The sequence below is a fragment of the Carcharhinus amblyrhynchos genome, chromosome 29, assembly GCF_965287045.1.
Source record: "Carcharhinus amblyrhynchos chromosome 29, sCarAmb.v2.hapA, whole genome shotgun sequence".
Lineage (NCBI taxonomy): Eukaryota > Metazoa > Chordata > Chondrichthyes > Carcharhiniformes > Carcharhinidae > Carcharhinus > Carcharhinus amblyrhynchos.
The window spans coordinates 5,396,640-5,422,001 of record NC_137352.1 but is presented as its reverse complement, the minus strand read 5'-3'; the positions used below and the strand labels follow the sequence as shown (position 1 = coordinate 5,422,001).

Below are 25,362 nucleotides of genomic sequence, written 5' to 3'. Positions count from 1 at the left end.
GAAGGAACTTTGAACTGCTCTACATCTGCATCTGGTTACAAAAAAAATCAAATAATTAATAGCAGGTTTCCGGTAAACCTATAGTTTATTAATGAATACAATAAGACTGAAGACTTAGCCCGACATAAGTAGGTCACCCTCTAGTCAGTGCAAAGACTCCCCAGGAAGTCAGATAAGAGTAGAAAGCACACCACATTTAAAAAGCTTGAACCTTTTTCAGCTGTTGCAATTTCAACAATATGCTTGTGGAATGGTTTCCCCAAAGGTAGATGTAGCCTGATGGGTATTCATAACGGCACCAGCAAAGCCTAATGGATAATAAAGACTAATTCTATCAGGTTAAGGACAATGGGAGCAGCAAAGAACAGGCTGTGCAGCTGTGGAATCAGCATGAGAATTCATTGGACAGTGGCTGTTGCTATGCCTTGAACAGGATGTGGTGATGCTGGCGTTGGACTGGAGTGGGCGCAGTAAGAGGTCTCCCAATAGCAGGTTAAAGTCCAACAAGTTGATTTGGAATCACGAGCTTTCGGAGCACTGCTCCGTTGAAGCAGTACTCTGAAAGCTTATGATTCTACATAAACCTGTTGGACTTTAACCTGGTGTTGTGAGACTTCTTACTATGCCTTGAATAGTCAGTGATTGAACACAGACCCCTGTGCGTCATGTTCCTGAGAGAATTACAACCCTTGACTGAGGCACAACTCTTTAGCATTCATGACCAAAAAGACTGATTAGTGCCTGTCCTGTGAATGTGTGACTGGAAGCATGATCAGTGCCAGCAATATCTGCATGAGGAGTAGAGATTCAGAGATATCGACAGCAATAACGCAGGATCAACCATAGCAGAACAGCAAGACCCTGATTCTGGGACTCGGAGACATTGGAACAAAGCCCATCAGGAGGGAATCTGATCGGTTCACCTCATCATGGATATTATTTCCAAGTCCAATGTATGAGTTTGGATATTTTGTGAAGCTTTTGATACCTTCCAGGTATAACAAAGTCCGAGGCCAGTTACTTTGTGTATAACAAAATTTGATGTGTTAAAGTTTTGGAGAAGTTTGATACTTTTGTGGTAACTTGGTAGAGTATAATAAAGGAGTTTTGTTGCACAATAATTCAAGAGTTTGAGTTCTTTGTCCATGGCATCAGTTGATCCAAGTTTGAGGGAAACAAAGAACACAGACAGAAGTTACCAAGGACAGGACATGACAGCTGCAGCTCCTTCCCAGCTGTTAGTTTCAACATCAGCAAGGGTAAGAATAGGCCTTCATAACATATTTCCAGTTAAGGAGATGAGTGGTGCTTAGGTTGGGAGTGATGAGAAGAATAAATAAAGCACAAAGAAAACCATTTTAAAAAAAAAATATTGATCTCCTCTGTACTTTTAATCTTGAATTTTTTTTAATGTACACTGACTTCAATTTATGAATTCTTTCCAAGTACACAGACAAAATATAAACATCTCCTTGCAAGTGCCCCAGTAAACATTCCCAAAGGAACCATGAGTGTTAAGATTTACTGAAGTGCTGGACCTATTCCTCTTTCTCTTTTGATTAATGAAAGCACTGCCCTTCACAGATGCAGGCCCCCCAACTGCCCTCCTGCACCCCCACATGCAGCCTGTTTCCTCAGCCTTTATGGAGAATTAGGATAGCAGAACTTCAAAGTTTAGATACCAATGTAGCCAAGCAAGTTGGGAGTTTAATCCCAGCCCTCAATTCATTGCTATTCAGTGTAAAGCCAAAGCTACAGCAGAGCCAGAGCCCTGAGGACTGCAAGGATGGATAACAAATCAGACAGCTGAGAGGAAGTTTAGCTCATCTCCTTGTACCTCAGACCTTCAAAACAAGCAATTTAATTTGTGAATAAACAGTCTTTAAAAATTTCTTTACACCTGTTCAAGTCTCTTAGCTCCAAAAAGCAGAAATCACAAACATTTCAGTACAAATCAAGAATGTCAATAAAATGTTCTTGGTTCATTTTTTAAAAATACTTGTCATCCATTGTCAGTGTGACACCATGAAAGTATACAGCATAAAGCTCTAAATACAGATGGAAAAGAGATTCATGCCTAGTTAACTAGCTGTTGCTGCAAATTTGAAATACATCGCTTCCATATTATAACTGTGCTATTTCCAGGTGGCTAAGTATGAAATGAGATTGTTCACACTGACAAGATGGTAACAACCACTTCTTAATCCTTCACTAAGCAAAGCGTTCCTCTGCAACTGAAAATAGCAACAAATCAAATGGTCAATTTCTATGCTTCTTCCACCAGCCCCCCCGCACAACAATTAATATCTCTCCATAAATTCCTGTGAGAAAACATGAGGAAAAAAACCATAACCCATTTGAGACACAGGTAAGGAGTATATAGGGCCGAAGGAAAACCCCCAACAATCTTTCTTACACGGTCCACATATAAGGAGAGCACTGCTTTCAAACTCAATGGGGCAGGAGGTCAGTAGTAGGGGCACTGGATTGACAACATGCCAGCACAAGTTTTGTACAAGGAACGATCAGTTCCCAAAGGAGGCAAAATTAAACTGGATGCAAATCGTCTCACTCAAAGGTTCAGTGAACAAGACAGAACCAAAGGCTTTGGATGCCTACCAAAACAAGTAACATTACTCTCTCTCTGCCTCATCAAACTTCACTGGACACCACTCAAGTACCAGTCTACTCAAAAACTTATTTTATTAAAAGAAACTTTTGTTGAAAGTGCTGTTATTTGGTAGCACTCTCACCAAGTTAAAAATCTACAGCTTTTCTCAAAAGACAAAGAACACTAAATACATGAAAATGACTATCACTATTCCTGAAGATTCACTGCTCATAGGTAATTAGTTAAGTTGATGTGCATCTGAAAAAATAAATCAAACAGTGTATCCTCACATTGCCTTAAAATAATTTGCAATTGCTACATGTTACTAGTTTCCATCAACTTGACTGTCCATATCCCTGATATCATACTTTGCATCAACCCCATACAATGTAGGTATCATTTGTTCACCCCAGTTCAAACCTACGCAATGCATATCCAGTATCCATTCTCACCTGCGTCAGGAAAAGCAGGTTAGGAGTGAACCTATGGCTTACACAGAGGTGGTGACTGACAGCACAATCTTTAGGTGGTGTGTGCTGGAGAAGGATAGAGAAAAAGCAAGGATCTGCATAAATCGTTCCCTCACACACGGACAGTGTTTTCAATAAGGGGACCGTATTGAGGTTACAGACACACTTTAACCCTTTGTAGTCCGGTCTTTGCATCTTATAACATATGTTTTTTAAGGCAGCCACAGCCAACACAGAGTGTGAGGTCTTCTGTTTCAACACAGATTTCCAAACTAGAATTCCCAAGGGGATTCCAGGAACTGTGTGAAAGTAATTGGGTTTTTGACTGTCTGGGGTTGGGACTACAGTTTTTGTTGCTACTTGTAAGAATTTTGCACTCTATACCTATTGTTGACTTACACATACATCAGTAAAAATGAAAAACTAACTTTCCTTTAATATTCCTATTTCCTTTAGGTCACTGAGAGAAGTGGGAAAACAGTTTGGGTTTCCTAGGGTGTGGCAATATTTGCAGGAGATGTCTTGGAACACCAATATTTGCAGGGCCTCCCTCACACAACTGGTGTCATGGATAGCACCACAAAAGGGATTCTTAGTGTAGCAGACTTTGCAGAAGCTCCTGTATGCAAGTTTGGACATGCAAGGTTCAATGCTGAGTAAGCGACACAGCAAAGTTGCCCTTTCTTCTGCTCAGGACTCATTGGAGAATAACCATTACAGCAGCAGCGCAGTGCTACTGGTCTTGGCGCATGCATAATAATTAAGGAGATCTTGCGCACCAATGCATTTGCGTGACCATTAGCCACTTCCCACTTTACACAGGCCCTCTGAAGGCCTTCCAGCCAGACAGCTAAATGAACATCAGTGTCCATCCAGTGCCTCCAAAAGATGGTTCTGATGAGTAAGAGAATTAAGCACCCAGGCCTGGGAATGATGCTGTGCTGCAGTAGCTTGCTAATTTCCTTTATCTGCTATTTAAGAAGCGTTCTTAACCCATTTAAAATAAGAATGTTGAGATGCCCGCTAAAACAGCAGAAAAATGGAATTTTACACAAGCACATTAAGTGTTTGTACCTTAAAACTGCACAACACTATTTCAAAGCCACTGAACATTTACCAACTTTTAAAAAAGCACATGGTTGATTGTGAACTTCTCACTCAACGGACTTATTTTACAGCTCTTCTCACATTTCTGACTTTCAGTTAGCCACATCGAAAGGAAAATACTGAATTTGAAGTGCTAATATTGGGAGCTGGCTGCTCAAGAGCAATAATGGGACTGTGCTAGACCAACCTCCTGCACAGGTACAAGAATATCCCATTCCATTGATTGGTAATGAACAGGGGTTGCAATGATGGATTAAGATATGCCGTTACGGTACAGTCCCTGGATGGTTCTGGTACAGCAGGCAGATTTCGGCAGCCGTGACTATCCCGTAACTGTACTCTCCCAGTTGTTGTTTTTGGTGTTTCACTCGTAGGCCTGCCCATTTTGATCCTTCTGTCGTTTTCTTTCTGCCAACCACTGCTGAATTTTTTCTCTCATTTCTGAGTTTGCTTTGATCTGATCCATCGTGAGTGGGCTCCGATTGAATGGGTCGGTTTGGTCACTGAAGCAAAACAGAATAAAGACCAGAAACATTGCAATAAGTGAATTTAAAATACAGGATGGTGAACAACTCAAGTAGTCTCACAACACCAGGTTGAAGTCCAACAGGTTTATTTGGTAGCAAGAGCTTTCGGAGCAGCGCTCCAAAAGCTCGTGCTACCAAATAAACCTGCTGGATTTTAACCTAGTGTTGTGAGACTACTTGCTGTGCCCACTCAGTCCAACGCCGGCATCTCCACATCAAGCAAATTAAATTCACTGCCTCCAATCCTACCATCAGTATTACACTGGAATTAACTTTCCCCCTTTGACCCAAATTCCTTACCTGAGGAGATGCCTAGCTATGGTTGACCTGTCGACTGTCACCCGGGAGGAGGGCAGTATAACGGGATCGGTCATCACTGTGCTCATTATTGGATCCAGGAATTCATCTGGCGCGTCAACAAATGTTTCCTCCTCCTGCTGTTGCAGATCTGCAAGAGACTGATTGGCAAAGTATCAACATTAGCTGTGGTCCAAGATGGCATCTTTTAATGAGGCAAAATACCTAAACCAGCGCACTGTCTAAATATAGCTTCGCTTGGCGCTTCAGACTCTGGAGACACAAAGGAAAGGCTTGCCTTAGATGTTGGCATTTAAATTGACCTTTGAAACCATGAAAAATCCCTCCAAAAACAGGTCTAGACCTATACATCAAATATAAACGTGAACCATTGACGTAGGTATGGATGGTTATTATTCTGAATCCGATGCAAATAGTGGTCCTGTTTTAAACTCCCATACATCCTCACAACACAGCCCAGATCACCTGCTTGATCCCTTGTGCCTGGTTATAAGTTAAACATACACTTGTGGGGTGAAAAATTGGAATAAAGCACGTTATGGCTGGTAATGCAGTCACACCAACCTTAATGAGGCCAGAGAAAGGCTCTTTCATTCACAAGACATTCTGTACCATTGCTGTTGAGTGACAGTAAAGCCAATGAATTAACCATGAAGGTCTTTCAGCCAATGTAGACTGAGAGGCTAGTGACTGGGTAAAATCCCTCGGACTGTGTGTGTAATTCTCACCGTATGTAACTCTATTAAAGCACTGCAGAGAGCAGCATGACCAATGTACATAGTTTTTAAAGAACTTTGGACTTGCATTAAAACATAAAGTAAAGTTAAAGTAAAAGTAAAGTAAAATAAAATTTATTTGTCACAAGTAAGGCTTACATTAACGCTGCAATGAAGTTACGGTGTAATTCCCTTAGTCACAACGCTCAGGCGCCTGTTCGGGTCAATGCACCTAACCAGCCCGTCTTTCAGATTGGGACAGGAAACCGGAGCACCCCGAGAAAACCCACACAGACACGGAGAGAACACACAAACTCCACACAGACAGTGACCCAAGTTGGGAATTGAACCCAGGTCCCTAGCACTGTGAGGCAGCAGTGCTAACCACCGTGCCACCCATACATTATATTCTTAAAATGAACTCAGCATGAATTTTGATCTCAGGGAAAAAATGTGATTGTGATGGAACCTTGCTGCTGTGATGATTGGAAATCCTTTGTAATGTGTTTTTCAGGTTCCATACGAATAAGGTATATTTTTGAAAAGAAAGCCAATGAATGAACCATGACGTACCTTCACTTTATCAGCCAGCTCACTGAAAGCCATGATCATGTTGCCTGGCTTATTGATCTTCTTCAGCACCCGCACAGTCTGTGCAAATAGCATTGGAGAATAGGAGCGTCCGTCCTTTGGCACAGTTGCACAGAAACTCTCCTTCACTCTGGTGGAGGAGTTGAGGAAGAGGTTAGAACTAGAAGCTAAGGCAACTGAATAACTCTTACACGTGTTACTTGGCTTCACTCTCCAATATCAAGGAAGGGGCAGGTAAAGCTTATGGTATTTGCATTCTCATTCAGTAATTAAGAAGAAAAATTGAGGCGTGGAATGCTATGGCAGGCATGTTAAGGCCTTTAACAATGGAAATCCCAATAGAATGAAAACGTCGATTGTAGCAGAATATACTCTTCATGAGGAGGAACTCAATTCCAATCAAGGTCTTAACATTGAATCAAATATGACTCTTTTTCAGTTCTGAAGAATTATATTCAACTCATATCATTAACTGTTTCTCTATCAGTGCTGCCAGACCTGAGTTATTGCAGCACTTTGTTTTTATTTCGGATTTCCAGCATCTGCAGTGTTTTGCTTTTATTCCAATGAAGATCTTGTTTGATGTTAGTCACTCTGCTTTGTTCTTACATGTACTCTTTTAGCTGGTAATACATACATATAGTACTGGCACAGAGTTGGGGGAAGATCAGTTGCGTACTTGCATCTAGCTTTAAATTTCCTCAGTTCATTATCTTTAAATACACTCTACTTTCATTTGAACAGAAACCACTTTTGGCCAAACTTGAAGTAATTGCTACCCAGATAATTTTACATAGCACACAAATTAAGCCCAACAATCACAAAAAATATGCAGAAAGAGACTATAAGAGTGGAAGGGGCATTACTTTATTGTACTTTCCACTGTCTTGCATCTTAATTACATTAACAGCTTTGATGTACACTAAATGGTTCCAGGTTAAGTAACAAGCCACTTACTGTAAATTTTACAGCATTTTTCATTACCAGAATCTGCCTTTCGGTCATTCGTAATCAAGTATCAATCTGGTATATTCCAATTCAGAAGGCAGCATGGTGGCACAGTGGTCAGCACTGCTGCCTCACAGCGTCAGAGACCGGAGTTAGAATCTGGCCTTGGGTGACTGTCTGTATGGAGTCTGCATGTTCTCCCTGTGTCTGCTTGGATTTCCTCCGGGTGCTCCAGTTTCCTCCCACAGTCCAAAGATGTGCAGGTTAGAGGACTGGCCATGATATGTGTGTGGGGTTACAGGGGATGGGATGGGGGATTGGCATGGGTAAGTTTCTCTTTCAGAGAGTTAGTGTAGACTCATAGGGCCCAATTTTATCATTGCGTTGCATCCACTTGGTAAAGTTGGGTGTGAGCCGATTAACGTGATCTGCACTTGCGTCTGCACAGACGCCCACTTTACCAAGGCCCGAAAATGGCCGTGATCCGATTCGCACCTGAAACGGGCGCAAAGGCAATTTAAACGCATTTGCAATTTTACCAACATTTACATAGTGTTCGCCCGTCCAGATTCGGCATGAAACAGACATGCTCGGCAAAGGTCTGCTTTGGGCGTTCCAGCTTCTAAAGAGGTAAGTTCAGATCTTCCAGTGCCTCTCTGACTCAGATCAGTGGTGGGGGGAGGGAGGTTGGTCAGATCATTCTCTGGTCTGGTGAGGTGGGGTGGGGGAGGGAGGAAGGCCCAATCATTCCCTTTTTTTTTGGGGGGGGGATGCAGAAAGAGGGGAGGCCAGATCTTTCCCTGGTGGGGAGAAGGGTGGCCAGAGGGATCTCTGTTGGGGGACGGGGGAAGCAACTGCTGCCATTCTGTGGTGATTGGTGGGGTGGAAAAGGTGCAGGAGTTCCCAATCAGTCTGGGGTGGGGGGGGGGGGGGTGGTGGTGGTGGTGGATAAGGAGGACTGGCGATATCTGTGGGGGCCATTGCTCCCGGGCTGCTTTATCCACTTTTTGCTCCTCCGAGCGATGTGACAGGTGAGTGTTTTTCTATATTTTTTCTGCACATGCACAGTTGAAGGCTCTAATTGGAGCAGCAGCCTTTTGGGTGTGATTCAGACTTGTGATTTTTTTTCCAGGCTAAGTGCTTATGGGGGTGCCTGCGAACAGATTTCCAAGTTGGATCTGAATTGTGCCCAGATTCAGCACTTAGAATGAAAATGGTAAAAATTGGGCCCATCGAATCCCTACAGTGCCGAAGGAGGCCTTTCAGCCCATTAAATCTGCACTAACTCTCTTTGACCAAGCATCCCCTGCTCTATCCCCATAACCCCACACATTTACCATGGCTAATCCCCCTAACCTACATATCGTGGGACACTAAGTTGCAATTTAGCATGGCCAATCCACCTACCTGCACATCTTTGGACTGTGGAATGAAACTGCAGCACCCAGAAGAAACCCACACAGACACGGGGAAAAGGTGCAAACTCCACACAGACAGTACCGGAGGCTGAAATCAAACCTGGGTCCCTGGTGCATGAGGCAACAGCCCTAACTACTGTGCTGTGCCGTGCCACTCAATGGGCTGAACGGCCTCCTTCCATACTGGATGGAATCTTTGGAATCAGGTTCCACCTATTTGCTTCAAGGTACGAATTCTATTTTGTTGAACTGTTGGCACTTACCCCAGGTTCAGATAGATGGTACAAATGTCAGATACCAACTGCTGTGGCTTGAAGTCAAATTCACTGAAATCCTTAACCTTGAGGGCGCCCATTTTAGGCCCGACTAAGTGCTGAAGGAAGTAGTTCAGCATCGAGATGATCCGTTCAGCAAGGATGGGGTGCACACACAATGCCTTGATTTCTGCCAGAGAGAATAAAAGTAGGTAACTAAAACAATCACAGTTTGTTGGTAGCTTTGACACAAAAAAACCTTCCATTTTCCTTCCTTCCCTGAATGTGTTAACTCATGCTGGGGTTGAGTTCCAGGGGTAAAGAGGATTCTTCACCAAATGACCACAGTTCAACTATTGGCAGATAGTTTGGCTGGGGACAACATCACAGCTGAGCTCAGGTCTGTCTTCATGCAACAGCCAGGAGCATTTTACACGCAAGTCAATGAACAGACAGCAGGAACAGAAATTCTTCCCCTCCAGACTTAGGGCACTGAAGCCAGCTGCAACGTTCCAACTGCAACATCCCAACTGTTGCTTTGGATGAATGCAGCTGATTCAACACAATATAAGAACCACATCTTGGACTTCAAGCTTGTGGACATCCTTGCTAGGTAAGAGTAACTAGGAAATTGAAGTTAACATTGATAAATGGAGTTGAGGTACAGATCAGCTGTGATCAGATTGAATGGTGGAGCAGGCTGGAGGGACTGAATGGCCTCCTCCTATTCCTATGTTCAATGCCACATGAAAGATGGATTAATATTATCTGATGTGGTTCATAGTGCAGAATTATAGCGCACACTCTACTCTCATTGCCTTTGCTTCCGTCTGCATCCAGTGAGCACTAATAGCAAGAGCCAAGGATTAAGCATTTAGTCTTGATTTCACATCTAAGCCTTGGAAACGAGACAATTGTTGCACTCAGATTAGATGGGATTGAACCACAAATTTGTATGTTTTAAAATTAAATCACGCTTGCGCTGACTAATACTTGAGGTCATGGGTGTCTTTAGCACGATGAGTGGCTTCCCAATCACACTTCACTTTCTCTCATTGCCCTGCACACAGGAGCTGGGTGTATTGGGGTGTGATATCTCAGCAGCCCAGAACTGCCAGCACAGACATCCCTGGTGCTTGGCTATTAACACCAGACACATGGCACGTGCGATCACACAATGCTCCCAAATTTCAAAATGTTAATTCAGATTCTTAAAATCAGATTTTGGGGGAATTTTCAATATTGCTGCTTGTTTAAAAAGAAATCGGGACCTGACATTCAGGTTATCAAAAATAAACCAGCAATATAGAGAAATATCGGAAAATTCAGCGAGGCAGCACTAGGAGGGATGGGGGTGTTGCGCAGAGACAAGGGTTGGCTAACCTAGGGCACATTAATCTCTGATTCATGTTCCTATTGAACAAGGTTCTGTTCAGGGAAGCACAGCTTCACATAACCTGCCCAGCTCTCTAGAAAGCTCACAATTGTTAAACTTACAGCTTCTTGCTGTTGGTACTTATATAAACATTTATTTTAAAAAATGGGTATCTTTCCATTATTTTTACATATTTACCCCTTTTAATACTTATGGTCTGAGACTTGGCACAGAGGAAGAGGAGCTGCACAACTCTTTCCAGGCTCCTGCCATTGACCACACTGCGCCAACTCACTTCCAAAGTTCCTGGGAAACACCAAAATCTCAGTTTAGGGGAGACTGGGTGATGGGGTGAGGGAATTTGTAATTTGAAGCTACACAGCTCCCTGGGGCTTCTTAGCAATGACAAGTTTTAGTGTTAAAATACTTGAGTCATACCCAGATTCATATTTCAAGCACTTCTTTCCTGCTTTAAGAGGGCTCATTTATTAAGTTATTTTGCTTTTCAATTTGATTGAGTGGTAAAGCACAAGAGGTGATAATTTGGACCACCGTGCCTGTCGGTTCTTTGAACCAGCTCTCTGGTTAATCCCAGTCCCCTGCTCAAGGGGTTTCCAAACTGGGTCGACGAGATTTTGGGGTTACTAGCTCCAAGGTAACAATGTCAGCCACAGAGCTCAGGCTGCGTTTTGGCCCTTTAAATTTTTGTTTCTTGTCTGTCGGTATGTGTGACTTAATCATCTGTTCCTGGAGATCCTATTGCTGCTACAATCACAGCCTGTGAAAAATTGGGTCTTTGATTTTTTACAGGGAAAACCTAATAGTTTTAGAGCACTCCACCACCAACCCCAGTCAAAACACCCTCCCTGCTCAACAACCTCCCTCCCATCTGCCCCTCAGCAAATTTCTAAACTTCCTATAGCACCCGCCAGGGACTTGGGTTCGATTCCCAGCTTGGGCCACTGTCTGTGTGGTCTGCACATTCTCCCCATGTCTATGTGGGTTTCTTGCGGGTGCTCAGGTTTCCTCCCACAGTCCGAAAGACCTACTGGTTAGGTGGATTAGCCATGCTAAATTCTGCCTTAGTGTACCTGAAGGCGCCAGAGTGTGGCAACTAGGGGATTTTCACAGTAACTTCATTGCAGTGTTAATGTTGTGACATGCATAATTAAAATTTAAAACAAACTTTTCACACCAAAATCACAGAGTCTGAGGCACTAAAACGGGGTCAGTGGGAAAGAGTTTAGGAAGCACCGAGCACTGCTCTTTCATCATAAAATCTGCAAATGTTTCAAGTTTCATATCTAGGATTCAAACATGAAAGATGTTACTACTGAAGCGAGGAGTTTGAATCCTACTCCATTACATTGTATTTTGTTCTTCTCAATAGCCTATTAAAAACAAGTCACACCTTACAACCCTGGCTCTATGCTTGTAAACAACAGGAGATTCAGATCCACTTGGTATTTATTAAAGTCCAAATGGCACGACCTTTGAAGCTGCGTCAGATCCTAAAGCTCCACACATTCTTGTTTCTCTTTCATTGCAAATGTACTGACCTGAAGTAAGGAATGATAACGTGCCAATTGTTTCATTGGACATAATGTTATGGAAGCGAGCCAGCTGCCCAAACATCTGAAGATTGCCCTCCTTTTCCCTCCGAGTTTCGGGAGGTAAGTTATCCCAGTCTCCCCGATCCTTCTCAATCTGTTGGATTTTAATCTTGCTCAAATACTGCAAAGATAAACCAAAATAACTTTCAAATGGCAAACTGCATTATCAAATGACGCAATTTTCTGATTTTAGAGTGCTTACAGGGGCAGAAATAAAAAGAGAAAACTAAGTCAGACAGGGTTTCTGTTCCTGACCATCGTTTGGGTCCTCAGCTGGGAAGTGTGGATGTTGGGCTGGGTTCATTTCAATAGTCTGGTGACATGTAAAGTGAAGAATATTTGCAAGCCCATCAGCCTAGGCTGCAAGATGTGTCTCAATAAACTCCATGGCAAGGCCTGCCCTTTTGACCAAACTACTATCAACACTGATACAGACATGTTACTTGCGAACTCTGTTTCAGAGGTTCTGCTAGTCTTTTGGAAATCGAATTCCAGTAATGAATCAGACAAGAAAGGGGAAAAGGTGGGAAACCTCACTGCAGAAAAGCAAATTGCTGCGGATGCTGGAATCTGAAACCAAAAGAGAAAATGCTGGAAAATCTCAGCGGGTTTGGCAGCATCTGTAAGGAGAGAAAAGAGCTGACATTTCAAGTTCTGACGACTTTTTGTCAAAGTCTATCTCTCCTTACAGATGCTGCCAGACCTGCTGGGATTTTCCAGCATTTTCTCTTTTGGTGGAAAACCTCAGCGCCAGGGACCTGGGTTTGATTCCCAGCTTAAGTCATTGTCTGGAGTCTGCACATTCTCCCCTTGTCTGCGTAGATTTCCTCCGGGTGCTCCGGTTTCCTCCCACAGATCAAAAGATTAGCTGCATTGGCCATGCTAAATTCTCCCTCAGTGTACCCGAACAGGCACCGGAGTGGGGCCATTAGGGGATTTTCACAGTAACTTGATTGTAGTGTTAATGTAAGCCTATTTATGACACTAATAAATAAAAGCAACAATTCAATTAAACTGCTCCTTCTGCACATCCACTTGTTTTTTTGAAGGGGAGAAGAGAAGAGTGTACACCAGAGTGATATGAAGAAAGTAATAAATAGGTCTGCATGAGCTACCTGGATAGCTTCATCCAACAGAAAGATGGCATCGTTTATGAGCAGATTGAGAAATCGGAGGAAGAGAGGAGGGTTCATTGCCTCCAAGTTGTCAAACGCATAATCAGCTAGAGTCTGTGAAGACAAGCACAAACAGAAGAAATAATTCAAAATTTCATGTTCAAAAACCATTTAGGCTATTACATCTTAAGGCTGTTGAGAGAGTTGCAATTTACCAGACATTAGATTGTAGATCTGAACTTCAGATTAGGGTTATAGAGTATCTCCATTAAATCCAACAGTATGTCTTTTATCAAGATGAGAGTTATTGGTGTTGGAGAATGGAACACTTTTTCATGTTATGTATCATGTGGCTAAATCTAGCACTTCAAAGTTAGCAGCAGCATAATTACCAGCACAGTAATGCTCATTCTACTCTATCCAACATTATCCCTGTGTCACAATATTAGAAAAGACCACCATGTGATATTTTCTATTTCTCTCACTCTGGGGACAAACTTCAAACAGGTTAGACTCTAAGCCAAGTAGTTTTATCTGAAAGTTAATAGGCAGCTTTCTTTGCATTACCTGGATACAACAGCCATTGCAAAAGGCTAAATATGTATTTTTTCAAGCAGTTTCTATTGTGATTTAAAAGGTACCACCTGCACTTCACATGTAGATTTTGATCCGAAAAGCAAGCAACCAGAATAAATTTAAGTCTGGTGGAACACAATCCCTTACTACAACTGACCAATGTCATTTCCACATGCTCTTCATTCCCTCATTCCCCATTTCATTTATTTTCTACCTGCTACAACTTGACTATGAAGCCTGCAAAATATGAGCAAAGAGGTTAACATGTATTGCACAAGCTAAATATGATTTACTCAACGGCATTCAGTGTTCTGGTATAAAGCTTACAATTACGCTTCAATGTTGGCAATAGAATAAAACCATTCTCGAAGTAGTTCCTAAAACTCAAGTTGATATAATTGAAATATTTTAAATGAGTGAAATTTAAAAAAAAACATATTTAGTGCACAAGGGATAAGACAATATGGTTAAACACACTAAATTAAAATAATACATACCTTGATGCTTTGCCTGTAGTTATCAAATCCCCACATGTATTTTAGGATAGGATACATGGGTCGCCTGTAGTTAAACTTTTGTTCAAACTGATGTGGATCACCTAGTAGCAGATGAAACAGTAACAGCAATCACTTTCAGAATTAAATCAACTTTATTGCTATGCAGGAGTTAATTGACTTGAGTTGAAGTTGCTTAAGACATCAAGCAGGTGGGAAAGTCAGATCTCGCGAACATAGACATACCATCATCATTCAACTATTCATGCAGTGTTGGGTACCAGGAGCATGGCAAACCTGATGTTCACACTCCTGCCAACTCAGCAAAATATCACACAGAAGTGAGAATCTGTACATCTTAATTTGTCTTCATTTCTCTCCTATCCCAGAGTATCCTGTTTTTCAAAAATTAATCCAGCTTTTTTCTACCCAAACCATTCAACATTATGATTGCTTGGGGAGAATTTGAACTTCAGTTCTCCATTTGCCTTTCCCTAGCTTGCCAGCACATTCACATTTTCTATTATCTTGGTATAGTTCAGTAAGAAGTCTCACAACACCAGGTTAAAGTCCAACAGGTTTATTTGGTAGCATGAGCTTTCAGAGCGCTGCTCCTTCATCAGGTGAGTGAGGAGCTGCGCTCCAAAAACTCATGCTACCAAATAAACCTGTTGGACTTTAACCTGGTGTTTTGAGCCTTCTTACTTGCCTATACCAGTCCAACGCCGGCATCTCCACATCTTGGTATAGTTTATATGGTTCTTTGATTTTCCTTTACTGTACCAGATTTACCTTATAAAAAGAGGTCTTCTTTCAGTTATTCCCTTCAACACGGACAAACCAACTTTCCTCTAATCTTTATTACTCAATCCTCAGGTCAGTCTTGTGACTCACCACTGCATTGTCTCTTGATCTTGAATGCTCAATGCCTCAGTGACCAGAATTGCACACTGAATTAATAACTGATCGCACTAATATTAATATAACCTCCCTGCGAGGCTACTTTCACCATGCTTCCCTCGTGTCATATTCGTGATCATCAACTGAAGACAAATAAAAAGCACTGACTCCCAGACCTCTGACAACGATAAATGCTTGGGCATAACCAAATGAGGGCTTTTCTCTTCCAATATCCTGAATGGATTCACTGGACTCCTGCTCAGCAATTTCCCAGTCACAAACTCAGTAAAACGAGAAGCTGAGACATAAATTCACACTCATCGTTCTATGCCAATGCCTCACTACGCTGTATCATCATTTACATTTCAGAATTTTCAGAAGCATTTTAAAAGAAAACAAAAAACTTTGAGATTAGGTGTTTTTCGCTTGCAAATACATTCAAACAATTTGCCCAGCACTCTTTCCTTCATTCTCCCCATTATACCTCACTGGTCCCTCAAACCTCAGTAAAAAGAAAGTTAAATCCTGGCTTATGTGATTTATTCCAATACCAAGTCCTCTATACATTTGTCAATGGTTGTATGTTAGTTTTGGACGTGGATGGCCATTTGTGTTACCTTAGCTCACCTAACCAAATTAATCTTTTGCATTCAACTAGCTCTGATTCCAGAGTTCGTCACAATTAATCCTACTCAAGCACCCATTCCAAGTATTGCTCACACAATATACTTTGTGAAATAGCTCCAAATTTGGGACTGGGTCTCTTCATTTTAACATCAACATTAAAGGAAGTAACAAAATATTCTTTCTGTACTATTTACTTATCTTGTACCTCTTGATCACCCATTAAGGGGAAGTTTCATCTAACCTGGGAAGGAGGAAAGTCACAGCAAATAGTGATTTGTGCAGTTCGGTTTTGCCAAAATTGGATGGTGAATAGTTTCATTATTTAACAAAGGAACAAAAGGATTGGGCCATTTCAAAAACAGAAAACCTTCAATAGAAACTCTTGTTTCTGTCTCTTGGAACATTATTCAATAGCTGGCCCTAAAATTACTTAGTCAGTTACAGGAAACAATAAAAAAAAGATGACTTGATAAAACTAAAAGTCTACCAAGTAAAGAAAGGAAGTAACAGCCAAGAAAATCATTTTCAAACCCAAAACGTTCATTCTTTTGAAGAAGGCAGCTGCATTAAAGTTTTTTGCTACTTTTTAATAAATCATTCAACAGTTTGCTGGCTAGGCCAGCATTTATTGCCCATCCTTAATTGCCTTAGAAGGTGGTGGTGAGCTGCCTTCTTAAACTGCTGCAGTCCATATGGTGTAAGTACATCCACAGTGCTATCAGGGAGGGACTTCCAATATTTTGACCCAGACACAGTGAAAGAACGGCCATATATTTCCAAATTAGGATGGTGAGTGGCTTGAGAGAGGAATTTCCAGATTGTGGTGTTCCTATCTTTCTGTTGCCCTTGCCCTTCAAGTTGTGAGTGGTTGTGCATTTCGAAGGTGCTGCCTGAAGGAGCCTAGATGAGTTCCTGCTGTACATTTGCAGATGGTACATATCTCTGCTACTGTGTGGAGGGAGTGAATATTTGCGGATGGTACATCAATCAAGTGGGCTACTTTGCCCTGAGTCAAGCAAGATTCCTAGCTTCTGAACTACTCTTGTAGCCAGAGTACTTACATGGCTAGTCCAGTCAGGTTTATGGTCGATGGTAACCCCCAGAATTTGACAGTGGGGGATTCAGAGATGGTAATGCCATTGATTGTCAAGGAGTGATAGTTACTTATTACTGCAGTAACATAAAATTGCTTTTTAAAAATGGTCTCAAAAGCGGTTTTTTCTTGCCACTCAAGCCAGCCTTCTTCTGAAAGGGACCAACTCTTGCTTGGGTACAGTATCACATAATCTAGACAGAGTGCATTGGTAGGCTAGGAAGGTGTTGCCTGACTCATACTCAAGCCTAACTCTGTTCTCACATAAGATCTATGCAGATACTTGCTGACAGCAATTCTGTCTGATTTTATCCTCCTCCCAGTTCAGGCGTTACCGAGCTAATTCTAATTGCCTTACTGCTTTCTCAGCAGAGAACATCTCTCTCAGCACAGACCGGATTCGAAACTGGGATTCTGTTGCTTGCATGGCTCAGTTTTCAAAAGAAGTTGCGGCGATGCAGAAAGCAAAGCGTTAACATGTGCATGGTACAGATATTGTCAGAGTAATCTGCATTCACAGAGTGTCACCAGAACTCCCATCCTCCTTCAGCAAATATGATATGAAAGTGCAAATATGAACTATGAGGAGGACAGCTGGCTTTGTAACATTAGTGCAACAGAATCAGCTATGTTCCTTAATACCATCCAAGCATTTCCAATCAGTAATAGATTTAGATTTGACAAGACAGGATGGCTTAAGAAGTTGAGCCAAGATGCTCTTATTTTCCTTCCCTGGTTGGATGGAGGGGAGGGAGCTGAGGGATGTGTGGGAGAGAGAAAAATATTGACGTCAATGGAGGATCAAAGCATATTTAAAAGTATTGTATTTGGCAATCTACAGTACTCTGGCTTACTCTGCACATTCACTTACTCAGGGCCTACAGCCCAGCCCACTCTGCCATCTACCTTCTGAACATTTAAGCATATCTCCCTTGTCTGAATGCACATCTTGCTCCATTAATTCTTGTCCTCCCTGCTCCTTCTCCTGGCCTCCTAGCAGTGACAGTGCACAGAATAGTTAGCGTGCATCAAAATCAAACCGAATTCTCTCTGGGAAGTCAATGGAATTGGTGGGACTGTAACTTTTCCATACCAGCTTTGCTGGAATGTAGAGGTGGAACAGACCATTTGATAAAAATGAATGGTTTACATTGCACACCATTCACAACATCAGATATCCCAAAGTGCTTTGCAGCCAACAGAGAACTTTAGAAGTATAATCACTGTTGTGATTGTGACATTTACCCGACAGTGCTGCTACCTTCCAAACATACCTGTGAATTCAATGTCCACAAACACTTTGATAAGTGCTTCAGCGAGATAGTATGCATGCTGATACGAGCTGAAGACTCGCTGACGGTGGAACATGCTGCTAATCATTGGGTTCTGCACTTGCTCCATGTGCGGCATCACGGCCTCAAGGACTTCAGCCAGCTTTGCTCGCAAGTGAGGGTTCTTCATCCTGGGAGGAAGAAAGCAGCTTTCTGATCAGTCAACAAACATATTTCAGCTTAACCCAGCTATTCAGACTCAAATAGCATAGACAAGTGAAACTGAAAAAAACCTCATAAAATGATGGATCAGCCTTGTCATTGGGCTTATTTGATAACATGCTATCAAACTGACTACTGAAAAATATTTTACTTCAGCCCATGTGTATTTACATAATATGCTAAATTCTTCACTTCAAGCTGTTAAAGCTCCAAAGACTTTTAGACTCTGTATTTTCTGCCTTTCTTCAATTCCCCTCCAGTCCAATCTTACACTTTACTGAAAGCCAAGTGACAACACTGACCAACGTAACAGTTAAAAGGATTAGTGTGTACCTCTGAAATGTTCCAAACTTTACTGCATAAAATGTTATGATTGTGTGTGCTGTTTTGCTCCCACGTTTTATAGCAACATAGTTCGGACAGAGAATTAATACCCATTTCTTTTTACATTTTCCTCACTTAAAGCAGTCGATAACAGCAATATTATTTGTACAGGGGTAATAATTTACACCAACATCCGTTAGTTCACTTCTTGAGTGAAGTGCGACATCTTCCAATTGTTTCAAAATGATTTTTGTGTGACCTGAAAGATAGTGTATGCATAGGTTTCCAATTTTGTTACATGAGTAAGATGGGTATACAGGGATATGGGCCAAATGCGGACAATTGGGACTAGCTTCGGGGTTTAGAAAAAAGGGTGGCATGGACAAGTTGGGTCGAAGGGCCCATTTCCATGCTGTAAACCTCTGACTTGGGAGACCTGGACGATAATGCCAGTGGTCTCTGGCTCCTCAGAAGAGGAACAATGCTCATCTGCTGATCACTTGAAGCAGTGGTCAGCTACCTTGTGGCTGGGGAAGGAATGGGTTGGTAATTGTCTCCTTTCGCGAAACTGAAGAAAATCTGTCAAAACCAAAAATACACGGTAGCAGAACAAACAATATCTGCTGAAAAACATTTACAGGAATGTCTTCAGGCAGTGGCTGATGCAGAACCAGAAGGAGTGGATTAAAAAAAGGGGAAAATGTGCACTGTTTTAGGTTAATCATAGAGAATGTATAAATGAAAAATATTCCTCTTCAAAGAAACACCTCAGCTATGAGGAGTAAATAAGGTTAGAGTTCCTATAATATCAACATAAGTGCAAAAGCTTAAGTGAACTTGTAGAATTTCTAGGAGAAATGTAAATGATTGCTTAAAATTGATGGCATTCACAATTCTCAATTTTAGAGCAGAGCTTCCTCTCTTTCCCTTTAAAGTTTATTTATTAGTGTCATAAGTAAGCTCACATTAACACCGCAATGAAGTTACTGTGAAAATCCCTTAGTCGTCACACTCTGGCATCTGTTCGGGTACACCGAGGGAGAATTCAGCACGGCCAATGCACCTAATTTGCTGATGACACCAAGATTGGGGGAAAGGCAAATTGTGCGGAGGGTGTGGAGAGTCTGCAGAAGGATCTAGATAGGCTGGGCGAATGGGCCAGGAAATGGCAAATGGAATTTAATGTTGGCAAGTGTGAGGTGGTCCACTTTGGTAGGAAGAATGGTAGGAAGGACTATTACTTACGGGGCGAAAAACTGCAGCAGGCGACAGTGCAGAGGGACCTCGGGGTCCTTGTGCATGAGTCGCAAAAACCCAGCTTGCAGGTGCAGCAGGTGGTCAGGAAGGCGAATGGGATGCTGGCCTTCATAGCGAGGGGGATTGAATATAAAAGTAGGGAGGTCTTGCTGCAGCTGTATAGGGCATTGGTGAGGCCGCAGCTGGAGTACTGTGTGCAGTTTTGGGCGCCGCACCTGCGCAAGGATATTTTGGCCCTGGAGGGAGTGCAGAGGAGGTTTACTAGGCTGATACCGGAGTTGAGGGGATTGAGCTATGAGGAGAGGCTGAATAAACTAGGCTTGTACTCGTTAGAGTTTAGAAGAATGAGGGGAGATCTCATTGAGACGTATAAGATGATGAATGGGATGGATAGGATAGAGGTGGAGAGACTCTTCCCGCTCAAAAAAGACAGTAGGACTAGGGGGCACAGCCTCAAGATAAAGGGGAGGCGGTTTAGAACGGAGTTGAGGAGGAACTTCTTCACTCAAAGGGTGGTGAATCTCTGGAATTCTCTGCCCGTTGAAGTGGTGGAGGCTGCCTCGCTAAATATTTTCAAGAAGCGGGTTGATGGGTTCTTGATAAGAGAGGGGATTAAGGGTTATGGGGAGAGGGCGGGAAAGTGGAACTGAGCCACAACAGATCAGCCATGATCTTATTGAATGGCGGGGCAGGCTCGAAGGGCTAGATGGCCTACTCCTGCTCCTATTTCTTATGTTCTTATGTAAACCCACACAGATGCGGGGAGAAGGTGCAGACTCTGCACACACAGTGACCCAAGCCAGGAATCGAACCTGGGTCCCTGGCAACTTAAGGCAGCAGTGCTAACCCCTGTGCCACAATGCTGCTCTCTCATTGCCTTTGCGAGGTGCACCTCAGAGATTTGGGGAAGGTGATACACTCACTGGCCAGAGACAGAGAACGTCAGCATGTGGGTTGCTGTGTGACTTCATAGGAGTCAGTGTTACTGGAATGTAGCAGAAGTGTGGCCATCTCACCACTGAACTTCAAGTGAGCTGAAAATGACAGCTTCCTGACAGGAAGGGATCAGATCCTGCAACTCAATTCATTCTGCATGCTGAATCTTGGTTCATAGAATCACAGAGCGATACAGCACAGGAAGAGATAATAGAACATAGAACGTTACAGCGCAGAACAGGCCCTTCGGCCCTCGATGTTGCGCCGACCAATTAAGAAAAAAGCAATGACCCTCTAATCTAAACCATTCCCTTTCCATCCATAAACCTATCCACGGACCTCTTAAACACCCCCAAACTTGGTGCATCTACAACTGCAGCAGGCAGGGCATTCCATACCCTTACCACCCTCTGGGTAAAGAACCTACCTCTGACATCCATCCTATAACTACCACCCCTTAATTTAAAGCTATGTCCCCTCGTGCTAGCTTTCTCCATCTGAGGAAAAAGGCTATCACTGTCCACCCTGTCTAAACCTCTAATCATCTTGTACGTTTCAATAAGGTCTCCTCTTAGCCGCCTTCTTTCTAACGAAAACAACCTCAAATCCCTCAGCCTCTCCTCATAGGACCTTCCCTCCATACCAGGCAACATCCTGGTAAACCTCCTCTGCACCCTCTCCAATGCTTCCACATCTTTCTTAAAATGTGGGGACCAGAACTGTACACAGTACTCCAAGTGCGGCCGCACCAGAGTTTTGTACAGTTGCAACATGACGTTGCAGCTCCGAAATTCAATCCCCCTAAACGCCAAGACACCGTATGCCTTCCTAACAACCTTATCGACTTGATTTCCAACTTTCAGGGATCTATGCACATATACACCTAGATCCCTCTGTTCGTCAACACTATTCAGAGTCCTACCGTTAGCCCTATACTCTACACTTCTGTTATTCCTGCCAAAGTGAATTACCTCACACTTTTCCGCATTAAACTCCATTTGCCACCTCTCGGCCCAGCTCTGCAACTTGTCCAAGTCTCTCTGTAAACTATGACACCCCTCTTCACTATCTACCACTCCTCCGACTTTGGTGTCATCAGCAAATTTACTAATCCATCCTTCTATACCCTCATCCAGATCATTTATAAAAATTACAAACAGCAGTGGCCCCAAAACAGATCCCTGAGGCACACCACTTGTAACCGAACTCCATGACGAATACTTTCCATCAACCACCACCCTCTGTCTTCTATCAGCTAGCCAATTCCTGATCCAATTAACTAAATCACCCTCAATCCCATACATCTGCATTTTCTGCAGAAGCCTTCCATGGGGAACCTTATCAAACGCCTTACTAAAGTCCATATATACCACGTCAACTGCCTTACCCCCATCCACCTCTTTGGTCACTTTTTCAAAAAACTCAATAAGGTTAGTAAGGCACGACCTACCCTTCACAAAACGATGCTGACTATCTCCAATCAATTCATTACGCTCTAAATAACTATAAATCCTATCCCTAATAATTTTTTCTAATACTTTGCCCACAACAGAAGTAAGACTCACCGGTCTATAATTCCTGGGAAAGTCTCTATTCCCCTTCTTAAACAATGGGACAACATTCGCTATCCTCCAGTCTTCTGGCACTATACCTGTGACCAACGACGGCCTGAAGATCAGAGCCAGAGACTCTGCAATCGCCTCTCTTGCCTCCCATAGAATCCTAGGGTAAATCCCGTCCGGCCCAGGGGACTTATCTATTTTCAAACGCTCAAGAATATCTAGCACATCCTCCTTATCTACTTCAACACTATCCAGTTTACAACCCTGTAACCCAGTGTTCTCCACAACTACATTTACGTCTCCCTGCGTGAATACCGAAGAGAAATATTTGTTCAGTGCCTCTCCAATCTCTTCCGGCTCCACACATAACTTCCCACTGCTGTCTCTGACTGGCCCTAATCTTGCCCTAACCAATCTTCTATTCTTAACATATCTAAAGAAAGCTTTAGGATTCTCCTTAATCCTATCAGCCAAAGTCTTCTCGTATCCTCTTTTAGCTCTTCTTAACTCACTCTTTAGCTCCCTCCTGGCTAATCTATAGCTTTCCAGTGCACTACCTGAACCTTCAAGCCTCCGTTTTCCTTTTAACCAGCGAATCAACTTTTTTTAGTGCACCACGGTTCCCTTACTCGATCATTTCCTCCTTGCCTGACAGGGACATAATTATCAAGGACTTGCAGTAGCTGTTCCTTGAATAAACTCCACATTTCGGACGTTCCCAGCCCCTGTAGTTTCCTAGTCCAACCTATGCTCCCTAATTCTCTCCTAATAGCCTCATAATTACCCTTCCCCCAGCTATAACTACTGCCCCTAGATTCATGCCTATCCCTTTCCATCACTAAGGTGAACGTAACCAAATTGTGGTCACTATCACCAAAATGCTCACCAGCTTCCAAGTCTAACACCTGGTCTGGCTCATTTCCCAGCACCAAATCCAATATAGCCTCACCTCTAGTTGGCCTATATACATACTGAGTCAAAAAACCTTCCTGCACACTTTGTGTAAAAACTGACCCCTCTAATGAGCTAGAGCTATAGCTATTCCAATCAATATTAGTAAAGTTAAAGTCTCCCATAACAATTACCCTATCACTTTCACTCCTGTCCAGGATCGTCTCTGCAATCCTTTCCTCTGCCTCTCTAGACCTTTTAGGAGGTCTATAAAAGACTCCCAACAGGGTGACCTCTCCTCTCCTATTTCTAATCTCAGCCCATACTACCTCAACAGACAAGATCTCATCAAACTTCCTTTCTGTCACTGTGATACAGTCCTTGACTAATAATGCCACTCCTCCCCCCCTTCTACCTCCTTCTCTACTCCGACTGAAGCATTTGAACCCCGGAACCTGCAACAACTATTCCTGTCCCTGCTCTATCCAAGTCTCTGAAATGGCCACAACATCAAAGTTCCAGGTACTGCTCCACGCTGCAAGTTCATCCACCTTATTGTGAATACTCCTCACATTAAAGTATATGCATTTCAAACCATGCTCTACTCCACCCCCACGATGCTGTGCTTTACAGTCCTCATCTAAGACCCCCTTAATCTCATCCCTGCTACTCAGGATCCCACCCCCCCTCTGAATCAGTTTAAACGCCCCTGCATAGCCTTTGCAAATTTCCCCCCCCCAAGATATTGGTTCCCCTCTGATTCAGGTGTAGACCATCTCTCTTGTAGAGGTCCCACCTACCCCAGAATGAGCCCCAATTGTTCAAGAACCTGAACCCCTCCCTCCTGCACCATTCCCTCAGCCACGAGTTCAAACATTCCCTCTCTCTGTTCTTCTCTAAACTATCCCGTGGCACAGGCAAGCGTCCTGAGATAACCACTCTGTCTGATTTGGCCCTAAGTTTCCACCCCAACTCCATAAATTTCTGTTTAATATCCCATTCCCTTATCCTCCCTATGTCATGTGTCCCCACATGAACTATGACTTGGGGCTGACTCCCCTCTCCCTTAAGAGTCTTGAACACCCGCTCTGAGGCATCCCGGACCCCAGCCCCTGGGAGGCAACACACCAGCCCTGAGTCCCGTTCATTACTGTTGACTCTCCTATCTGTCCCCCTAACTACGGAGTCCCCAATCACCAGGCCCAATCTTTTACTTCCCCTACCCACCTGAGCCTTCACAGCAGGCTCACCTCCAGGGCCCTGCTCCCTTTGGCTATCTCCAGTTGATTCTTCCTCAACTGTAGCCTCCAGGACAGAAAACTTATTTTGGAGGGGAACAGCCCTGGGGGATTGTCTCCCCGATTGCTTCATACCCCTCTGCCTAGCAGTTACCCAAGAATCATTTTTAGGAGTGACTATCTCTTTGTAACTCCTGTCAATGTCCGCCTCAACCTCCCGAATTATCCGGAGTTCCTCCAATTCCAGCTCCAGCTCCTTAACACGCTCCTCTAGGAGCTGCAAGTGTACACACTTCCTGCAGGTAAAATCAGCAGGAACACTACTGGTGTCCCTCGCCTCGTACATACCGCAGGAGGTGCAGCGTACTGCCTGAACCGCCATCTCTGATACAATTTCCAGGAGGGAAAAAAAAACTTCCCACACACTTATTATTAGGTTAGAGGTTATTATTAGGTTAATTTGACACATTGCGCCAGTATCAGCTCTTTAGTAGAGTTATCCAGTTAGTTTTTTAAAATTCATTTACGGGATGTGGGCATCCCTGGTTGGGCCAGCATTTACTGCCCATCCTAACTGCCCTCCATTTCAGAGGGCGTTTGAGAATGAACTACGTTGCTGTAGGTCTGGAGTCACATGTAGGCCAGACTAAGTAAGGACAGCAGATTTCTTTCCCTAAAGGGAAATTAATGAACCAGATGGATTTTTATAATTGTCAATGGGTTCATGGTCATCGTTAGACTTTTAATTTCAGATTTTCATTTTTTTTTAAATTGAATTCAAATTTCACCATCTGGCGTGGTGGGATTTGAACCCAGATCTTGCCTGGAGTCTCTGAATTACAAGTCCAGGGACGATGCCACTCCCTCTCTAACCCCTGTCCTTCTCCTTGGCACTGCAGATTTCACAA

At 43.0% G+C, this 25,362-nt stretch overlaps 1 protein-coding gene across 5 annotated transcripts in view; it reads right to left on the bottom strand.

Annotated features, from left to right (window-relative positions):
* Nucleotides 1-1,356: 1,356 nt before the first annotated feature.
* Nucleotides 1,357-25,362, bottom strand: part of ube4a (ubiquitination factor E4A (UFD2 homolog, yeast)) — a 54,743-nt gene continuing 30,737 nt past the window's right edge. For all 5 annotated transcript variants that reach the window (XM_080214866.1, XM_080214864.1, XM_080214865.1 and 2 more), the window contains 8 exons: nucleotides 18,028-18,215; nucleotides 14,137-14,237; nucleotides 13,064-13,177; nucleotides 11,895-12,069; nucleotides 8,970-9,150; nucleotides 6,323-6,470; nucleotides 5,016-5,173; nucleotides 1,357-4,691 (listed from right to left, as the gene is read on the bottom strand). In XM_080214866.1, the coding sequence (XP_080070992.1) occupies nucleotides 4,553-4,691; nucleotides 5,016-5,173; nucleotides 6,323-6,470; nucleotides 8,970-9,150; nucleotides 11,895-12,069; nucleotides 13,064-13,177; nucleotides 14,137-14,237; nucleotides 18,028-18,215 (1,204 nt within the window). In that variant the 3' untranslated portion in view covers nucleotides 1,357-4,552. The remainder of the gene's footprint in view (nucleotides 4,692-5,015; nucleotides 5,174-6,322; nucleotides 6,471-8,969; nucleotides 9,151-11,894; nucleotides 12,070-13,063; nucleotides 13,178-14,136; nucleotides 14,238-18,027; nucleotides 18,216-25,362) is intronic.